Source organism: Channa argus, chromosome 1, assembly GCF_033026475.1.
Source record: "Channa argus isolate prfri chromosome 1, Channa argus male v1.0, whole genome shotgun sequence".
In the NCBI taxonomy this organism is placed as follows: Eukaryota; Metazoa; Chordata; class Actinopteri; order Anabantiformes; family Channidae; genus Channa; species Channa argus.
In genome coordinates this window covers 38,447,549-38,457,434 of record NC_090197.1, presented here as the reverse complement: position 1 = coordinate 38,457,434, position 9,886 = coordinate 38,447,549, and the positions used below count along the sequence as shown (strand labels likewise).

Here is a 9,886-nt window from a genome sequence, read left to right as displayed (position 1 = left end):
TCATTCATTTAGTTTAAATGTGGGATAAAATCACCATATGTTCATGTGATCACCGATGAGAGGCAGTGAAGCACTTGTGATCCTTATAAATAATAGCTGTCTTCTGGATGTTTACAAGGACATCCACACCTTTTCAGCAGATTTACCACCTGTGATAATACCCAGCATGACAGAGCAGGTCAAGCAGGGGTTTGCAGACGGTGCAACAGGCAATATATTAAGATGGAGGGAGCTGCTGCCAGTCTCCCTGTTTTCTTCATTCTATGAGACTTGTGAGAAATTGTAAATGTAAAAAAAAAAAACCTTGAATGCCACGAACACCTTGTTGGGGAATTTTCAGCCCTTGGGAACACCCACGCATGCACGTAACACGCCTGCAACACCTCTCTTTCGCCGACGTCGTAGTTGGATTTATCACAGGAGACAAACGCAACTTTTTCTTCCTTTCGAAGATGCGGACCGGAGGAGTGGCAGCAGAAGCACGGAAGGTTCATCCGGTCGGATGGAGCGACATTCATTCCACTTGCAGATTCGGACAATAATAAAGGACTTCGTTTTTGTTTTTGTTTTTAGTTTTTTAGTTGTTGTTGTTGTTTTGTTTGTTTGTTTGTTTCACAATCAATACAAAACGGAGGTTTTTTTTGTTGATATGTAGCAAAATTATTCGGAACGTTTGCTGGTGAGTGTCTTAAATATTTGACTTAATCCCTTGGTTTTTATCAATAGGAGCTCGTCAAAGATGAATATTTGTACAATCGAGGGACATACGTCTCCCGTTTTTTTTTGTCCTGTCTCTATGCTGTATCGATTTATAAAGGCTTAAGACCCGAGTTGAGACCCCCGAGGGTTAATGTCTGTTTATGTCATTATTAACAACCTCATCTTCTTACTTAAAAAAAAGTGGTTAAAACATCCCAGGTCGGGTTTGTAAAATGCTGTTAAGGCTTTCTGCAACATTCATATATGTCTCTTTTTGTCTCGTTAAAGGTGTTTTACTGTGATAATATATGCAACAGAGGAATTTAAATCACTACTTTGAAGCCAATTAAATGACCTGTCATTACAATGAGCACATCTGTGACGCAGGCTTGTTGTAACGTGACAAAGACCTAATATATCACGGAGTCGCTATTGGTAAATATAATGACCTTACCCACCAACATTTTTCATCTGAATACATCATAGGAATGTCACACATGCCAGCATGATTTAACCAGAACCACAGAGCTCATGTAATGTGTTTGGATCACATATTGTTACCAGGAATTTTTATTTTTTTACTCTGTATGACTAATGCTGAGATGGGGACTTTCTGTTCCAGGTGAAGATGGGTTTCTGTTTACAACGAAGATTCACCCTTTTCGTCATCACAGAAACAACATAATATTTAACGACAGACACATTAACACCATGTACAAAAAAGCATCACAATTTTTCACCATCATTCATTCATCAGAACTGATTCTTCTCCAGTACAATCTTTCTAACGCAGTATAGGAGTGCATGCTAAGACATGGGGGACTCTAATGTCAGTCACATGGTAGCAGCGTACACAGAGATGCAGAACACACTCCAAGAAGCTGAGTTGGATCATTATGTGGACAACTATGATATGGATTATGGCATCCCTCCTGATGAGATCCCAGACACAACACAGGGTCAGGCCTTCTTTGTGGCAACCATTGTTATCGGTGTAGTCCTTGTCTGCATCATGCTCGTCTGTGGGTTGGGAAACTTCATATTCATTGCCACACTGACACGCTACAAAAAGCTCCGCAACCTCACCAACCTGCTCATCGCCAACCTGGCCATCTCAGACTTCCTCGTGGCAGTGGTGTGCTGCCCGTTCCTGGTGGACTACTATGTGGTAAAACAGCTTTCCTGGGATCATGGATTGGTTCTGTGTGCTTCTGTCAACTATCTCCGGACTGTGTCACTCTACGTATCCACAAATGCATTGCTTGCCATTGCCGTTGACAGGTAAGTCTGTCATATTGGTCAGAATTCAGTGTGACTGTGAGAGTGAGAGCATCATATATTCAATTCAACAGACTACTGCTGAATGCAAAAAGCTTCCAGCATTGTCTAAAGAGATTAGAAGCAAACCAGCCTTAAATTAAGTGAAAGCAAAAAATACATTTTCAATTTTTGCAACAGTTTCTCCACAGGTGTTTGGTTACCCTGTTGTTCAATTGTTATCTAACAGATTTTGTTACACCATTTCATAGATTATTTCATGACTTTTACTGGCAAATAAAGTAAACACATTTTTAGATTACTTTGAACAAAGAGACAAGTTTAAATAACTTTTAGGCCCATGCATGGATAATGTGGTTTTGGTATATATGCATATGCAGTAGATGCAAATGTATTTACACTCACTGGCCACTTCATTAGGTACAATTACATTTAGTCATTAAGCCGATGCTTGTACACCTGTACAATCTTATCCAATGCAATACAGCAGCTCTACCATGAATTCTACTTTTACAAAGTTAAAATTTAAATTCTAAGTTAAAAACTGTCAGAAAGGTGATAATTCAGCTGTTTTTTATTACTGAGGTCAGAGTGCATGGTGGAGTTGAACTGAAGTGCTTTATATCAAGAGGCGGTTTCAATGTTTTGACCACTCTATTTGAAATGAGAGGGCCAGAACACAACTTCTCACACTATATGCTTGCTGTGCTTGGGTTTAGCAATCACCCCCACATTGTCTTTATGATAAAGTCTAACTGAACCCTAACCGGACTGTGCACAAGGACAAAATTGAGTGATCACAGGAGTCTGTGGTGCTCAAACGATTGGAATTGCCTAGTGTGAGTACGCCCTGACAAAATTGGTTGTCTGTGAGTAATTCTGCAACAACTCATTAAGCATTTCTCCCCCCTTAATTGTGTTGACAAAGACCACCCAATGTGAAACCCTCATCAAACATTTTCAGTTCCTCAGAGTTGCATTAGGGCTTAGAGAGTCATGGAGGCTTTTAATGTGCAGCTTCAATTAACATGCAATTTTAATTCATTAGATGGAAGAGGGAGCTGCACAAATATACACATGTTTAATAGGCCTGTTTCACAGAGCACATGTTGGTATTTTACCTGTAACGCTTGCTTTCGTTCACACCGTCACTGTCTTGGAAAACTTCAGAAGAACAAAGAAATTGTTACTAATGTAGCGAGTGCTTTGTAAACTTTGAGTTTGTTGTGAAATATTATTTTACTCACATTGTACTCACATAAAAAGCAGCAAGGAGTAACAAAGCTCTTTAAACTATGCTAAATATACCATGACCCAAAAATCCACCTTCTGTAAACATGACTTAAATGGCAACCCTGTCCCCTATACAAATTACAAATGAACATTAATATTAGGATTAATGTGAACATTTATTTGCAACAGAAGTCTGACTACAGTTTTGTTGCAAACCTAATTACATTATGATTATGTTCTGCAACATATTTTTTTAAATGAATGAAGGGCCACATTTATTAACACAAAGCTATTTGCATGGATGTGATTCACAGCACAGAAACAAGAAAACACTCACGATTAGATTAAGATTATGGTTGTATTTAAAACCAAACAACCATATGTATGAAGTGATTTCTCTTTAATAAACCAGACCGCAATCTATTTTTAACTTTGTGAGTGACGCAACACAACCATTTGCAACTTGTTATTAATGTTAATTTCAACATATCAAATTATTCCTAAATGTAACAGTGACAATTAGTTATTTTTTTATTGAATTGTAAAAAGATAAAACCAAACATTTTGGCCAACAATGCCTTTAAACACATCATAGATTATATAGCCCAGCTCTCCTACAAGGACAGACACTATGCCTGCCTGTAGATATGTCCTCTCAGATGTGGAGTAAATGTCAGTGTTACCATAATTCACGTAAATACACATATATGAAAAATTTACTTAAGTACAGGTGCAGGAGTATGGTTATAGCTTGATGTACACTTACACGGCTCTGCAACTGAGAATACAGTGAGTCACTGCATGTGCCAAAACTTTTCACAGTATACTTTAGGCCTATCAAAGCCGTCTGGTTAAGTTAATAAGATTCAGTCCCAGAGGAAACTGCTGAGAGATTCAGCATTTTAAACCAACTACAAAATTACTATTCCTACTACTAATTTTTATTAGAGAGGTTTGCAAATAGCTGCTGTTGGATTTTTGGTTGCTTTTGCACACTTTCATACAATATAAAAAAGCCATAAGTCATCTTACTTTCCCTTTTGCTATTTAAATGCCACTGTGTAATTACATTTTGTGTGTGTTTGTGATGAGGTGCCAAAACTTCTGCTAAATGACTAAATGTAAATGTAAATGTAAAGGTCTTTTTTTATTCTACTTTTTTGGCACATATTAGTCTACAAAGATGCCTACATTCATTTTCAAAAGTTAGTTACTCCCTCTTGTAATCAATATATCATTGCATGATTCAATTTCATCCAAGCTTTAGCTGTCAGATGCATGGCATGAGAAATGCCTCTTGAATCCTTGGATATAGGTAGGAGTTCATGGTCAACTCGAAGACTGCAAGTTGCGCAGGTCCTGTACTGTTGCTACAAAAACAAGCCCAAATCATCAGCCCTCCGCTACCGTGCTTGACAGTGCGTATGAGGTGTTTCTGCTGAAATGATGTGTTTGGTTTCCACCAGACGTGACGCTGGGCTTTACGGCCATACAACTCTACTTTGGTCTCATCTGTCCACAAGACATTGTTCCAGAAGTCTTGTTTGTAGTTTGTTCAGATGCAGGGTTTTTTTTAGACAAAAGAGGATTTCTCCTGGGAGTCCTTCACAAACTGTTTTTTTTTTCAGTCTTCTTCTAAATGTGCTGTCATGGACTTTATCATTAGACATGCTCATTGAGGCCTGTGGGGTCTGAGATGTAGCTCTTGGGTTTTCTTGTATTTCTCTGAGTATTCCACAGTCTGACCTTGGGGTGAATGTGCTGGAACGTCCAGTCCTGGGAATTGTGGCAAATGTCTTGAATGCTTTGCACTTGTGAATAATCTTTCTCACTGTAGAACATTAAAGTCCAAATTGTTTAGAAATTGTATTTATAATCACTTTCCAGATTGATGCACAGCAACAATCAATCAATCTGTTTCTCTATTGCTCCCATTTTTCTCCTGGCTTTGTGTTTACACACACCCTAATGCTCCAGACCAGCAAACTGCCAAAACTTCTGCTTCTATCGACGTCTGCACACCTGCTGATGATCAATTAATCAAGGGCTTATGATCAGCAGCACCTGGCTGCAACTTACCCTCTTAAATCCTGAGGAAGCAGGAAGGGGCTACTTAGTATTGCCAATGTCTTTTTTTCCTTCCTTTTTATAAATAATAATGGCAGTAAAAGACGTTAGGTTGCTTCTTTATCTGAGGTCATATTTACCCAATACTGAGACATGTAACAACCACATGATTTTTATTATGTTTTGACATGAAAGATCATAGAATTAAAAGAGGCGATACTAACTTTTGTGCATGAATGTAAATGTGTATGAATGCACACAATGCATAGATATTTATATGCATACTAGAAAAATGTACATGAACAATATGCTGCAGCATAATTATTCTTATGTGTATCTAATAATCATTACAAATAGTTCACTGTTCCTACCACACGGATTATTAGAGGATGCTGTGAAATACTGATCCAAACGAAGGACCAATTAATATTTTTAACTATTGTAAAGTTTAGTGTTTGTCAGGAAGCAGTGTAGTATACACAGAGAAACACTGTATATTATGTATTTCTTAATTTACATTATTTTCCCCAAGTTAAACCTCATGCATTAAAAAATCTTGAACGCCTTATAGGGCCCTATGTAGGTTTATGCTTGTATATTATCTATCAACTGATAGCAGTTGTTGTGACACCCCCTATTTTTAACTTTGTGAGTGCTGCAACACAACCATTTGCAACTTGCTATTAAAGTTAATTTCAACATATCAAAATATTCTTAAATGAAACAGTGACAATTAGGGGGTTTTTTTAACTGTAAAAAGAGAAAACCAAACATTTAGGCTAACAATGCCTTTAAACACATCATAGATTATATAGCCCAGCTCTCCTACAAGGACAGACACTATACCTGCCTGTAGATATGTCCTCTCAGATGTGGAGTAAATGTCAATGTTACCATAATTCACTTAAATACACATATATGAAAAATGTACTTAAGTACAGGTGCAGGAGTATGGTTATAGCTTGATGTACACTTCTATGGCTCTGCAACTGAGAATACAGTGAGTCACTGCATGTGCCAAAACTTTTCACAGTATACTTTAGTCCTATCAAAGCCGTCTGGTTAAGTTAATAAGATTCAGTCCCAGAGTAAACTCCTGAGAGATTCAGCATTTTAATCCAACTAGAAAATTACTACTCCTACTACTAATTTTTATTAGAGAGGGTTGCAAATAGCTGCTGTTGGATTTTTGGTTGCTTTTTCACACTTTCATACAATATAAAAAAGCCATAACTCATCTTACTTTCCCCTTTGCTATTTAAATGCCACTGTGTAATTACATTTTGTGTGTGTTTGTGATAAGGTCTTTTATTTATTCTACTTTTTTGGCAGTTCTTGTGACAGAAGAAGTAGCTATTATACAATTTTATATTTTAACTCTATTAACTCATATGTCTGTTTATGGATATTCTGGCCTTACAATTTAATTAATTCCATTTATTTTCAGGTTTTAAAAAGGATTCTGACTAAAATATTTTTTGTTAATTCTGATTTGGTAATTCTGAATTCTAGTGCACATATTACTCTAGAAAGATGCCTACATTCATTTGCAAAAGTTAATTACCTCCTCCTGTAATCATTGTCTCATTGCATGATTCAATTTCAACCAAGCTTTAGCTGTGGGATTCATGGCATCACATCTGTCTCTAGAATCCTTGGATATAGGTAGGAGTTCATGGTCAACTCGAAGACTGCAAGTTGCCCAGGAAGAAGATTTCTCCTGGGAGTCCTTCCAAAGAGTTTTTTTTTTTTTTTTTTCAGTCTTCTTCTAAATGTGCTGTCATGGACTTTATCATTAGACATGCTCATTGAGGCCTGTGGGGTCTGAGATGTAGCTCTTGGGTTTTCTTGTATTTCTCTGAGTATTCCACAGTCTGACCTTGGGGTGAATGTGCTGGAACGTCCAGTCCTGGGAATTGTGGCAAATGTCTTGAATGCTTTGCACTTGTGAATAATCTTTCTCACTGTAGAACATTAAAGTCCAAATTGTTTAGAAATTGTATTTATAATCACTTTCCAGATTGATGCACAGCAACAATCAATCTGTTTCTCTATTGCTCCCATTTTTCTCCTGGCTTTGTGTTTACACACACCCTAATGCTCCAGACCAGCAAACTGCCAAAACTTCTGCTTCTATCGACGTCTGCACACCTGCTGATGATCAATTAATCAAGGGCTTATGATCAGCAGCACCTGGCTGCAACTTACCCTCTTAAATCCTGAGGAAGCAGGAAGGGGCTACTTAGTATTGCCAATGTCTTTTTTCTTTCCTTTTTATATATTAAAAATGGCAGTAAAAGACGTTAGGTTGCTTCTTCATCTGAGGTCATATTTACCTAATACTAAGACCTGTAACAACCACATGATTTTTATTATGTTTTGACATGAAAAATCATAGAATTAAAAGAGGCGATACTAACTTTTGTGCATGAATGTAAATGTGTATGAATGCACACAATGCATAGATATTTATATGCATACTAGAAAACTGTACATAAACAACATGCTGCAGCATAAAAATTCTTATGTATATCTACTAATCATTAAAAATAGTTCACTGTTCCTACCATACGGATTATTAAAAGGATGCTATGAAACACTGATCCAAACGATGGACCAGTGAATATTTTTAACTATTGTAAAGTTTAGTGTTTGTCAGGAAGCAGTGTAGTATACACAGAGAAACACTGTGTATTATGTATTTCATAATTTACACTATTTTAAACCTCATGCATTAAAAAATCTTGAACGCCTTATAGGGCCCTATGTAGGTTTATGCTTGTACATTATCTATCAACTGATAGCAGTTGTTGTGACACCCCCTTGTTTATGATGACTTATGGAATTGTATCTTAGGGCCGTGACATACAAAGGCTGTCTGTGTGAGACATATTATCAGAAGTAGATCTAACCATCTGTGGTAGGTGAGAGCAGCTTAAAAATGTTGGGCAAAAGCTGACTGGCTTACATTTCGGATATCCGTTGCCTCAGGTCTTCCTCTTTGTCTCACACAAGTCTAGAATTTGCATCATCAACTTTGCGTTTTTTTTTTAAAGTGGCGCTTGTTGGGCAAGGCAAAGGGGAAGTGAGCCAATGCAGCAGTTGGTCTTTGTGTTGCTATGGCCCTTGCAAGGCAAAAAGTCTACTTTTTAAATTTTCCAATCTTAAACCTACATAAAAAATGCATCTGCTTTAATAATGAAGCAATAGGTATTGATCTTTTAATCTTTTATTTTTCATGAGTGATTGGGAGATACTTACTGAAAATGTAGAGTTTGCACCACACTCAGACTGTTAAGCAGGCTGCTTGATTTGACTTGTATTATTAATTCCCAGCCTCATCAGTGGCTCAATACTATGTCTGTGTTCTTCCAGGTACATGGCTATAGTCCATCCTCTGAGGCCTCGCATGAAGTACCAGACGGCCTACTGCCTGATAACAGGAGTCTGGATTGTTCCCATTCTGATATCAATTCCGTCAGCTTACTTTGCCTCTGAGACGATGTACCCTCATGGTGGTACCCCAACTACTCACAAAACCTTCTGTGCCCAGATCTGGCCTGTGGACCAGCAGGCCTATTACCGCTCTTACTTCTTGTTTATTTTTGCTGTAGAGTTTGTTGGGCCTGTGATTTTCATGGCAATGTGTTACGCCCGAATTTCCCGTGAGCTCTGGTTCAAAAATGTCCCAGGTTTCCAGACAGAGCAAATAAAAAAGAGGCTGCGTTGTCGCCGCAAGACGGTGATGGTCCTAATCGGTATTTTGACGGCATACATCCTGTGCTGGGCACCCTATTATGGGTTCACCATCCTGCGAGACTTCCACCCGACACTCATCTCCCGCCAGAAGAACTCATTGGTGGCCTTCTACATCATTGAGTGCATTGCCATGAGCAACAGCATGATCAATACTTTCTGTTTTGTCAGCGTCAAGAACAACACAGTTAAGTACCTGAAGAAGATTGTACTACTGCGCTGGAAGTCAACGTATACACCCAATAAATCTGTGGATGAGACAGATGTGAGGACCTCCTCCATGCCTGCAACAGAGGAGATTGAATGTATTCATCTTAGGTGAAGGGGAAAAAAACATTAAAAACCTACAAAAATCTGCCTATTGTTGAGATTAGAACTGTTGTTATACTCCAAAAAAAAAAAAAAAAAAAAATATATATATATATATATATATATATATATATATATATATATATATATATACATACTCAGTGTACTGTAAAAAATCGTACCGTATGTAATAGATATAGCACAAGTGCGTAATGTTAATATTTGTACTGGCTGTGTTTGTTTTGTTCAAATTGGTTTTAGTAAGGCCGTATAATTCCTATTCCTGAAGAAATTCTTTCATTAACCATTGCTTTTGTATTGAAGTGTTGTGTTTTTTCATCTCTTCTATTAGGATGAGTTATGCTTTGACTTTAAGAAGTAGAGTAATTTTTAATTGAATGGAATACGTTGAAATATAACAAATTGTTAAAGCTCTTCTAAAGAGCCAACAAAGACATTCCAAAGTCTTTTCAATTTGTTTGACATATTTTTTTTCTTTTTTATTTGTCCTTGAAAAGAATCAATATGCTGCATGCTGTCTTTG

The 9,886-nt window shown here is 37.4% G+C and overlaps 1 protein-coding gene across 2 annotated transcripts; it reads left to right on the top strand.

Annotated features, from left to right (window-relative positions):
- Window positions 1–225: 225 nt before the first annotated feature.
- prokr1b (prokineticin receptor 1b) lies at window positions 226–9,435 on the top strand. Of its 2 annotated transcripts, XM_067518811.1 has the most exons (4): window positions 226–679; window positions 988–1,134; window positions 1,322–1,980; window positions 8,653–9,435. In XM_067518811.1, the coding sequence occupies exons 3-4, from the start codon at window positions 1,514–1,516 to the stop codon at window positions 9,353–9,355; spliced, it is 1,170 nt and encodes a 389-aa protein (XP_067374912.1). In that variant the 5' UTR covers window positions 226–679; window positions 988–1,134; window positions 1,322–1,513; the 3' UTR covers window positions 9,356–9,435. The 2 variants fall into 2 exon arrangements, with proteins under 2 accessions (XP_067374912.1, XP_067374920.1); XM_067518819.1 differs by lacking the exon at window positions 988–1,134.
- The last annotated feature ends 451 nt before the right edge of the window (window positions 9,436–9,886 follow it).

Coding starts and splice junctions, on each gene's coding strand:
- prokr1b (XM_067518819.1), top strand. CDS start 1,514: ATGGGGGACTCTAATGTCAGTCACATGGTAGCAGCGTACACAGAGATG. Junction 1,981..8,652: donor CTTGCCATTGCCGTTGACAG/GTAAGTCTGTCA, acceptor GTGTTCTTCCAG/GTACATGGCTATAGTCCATC.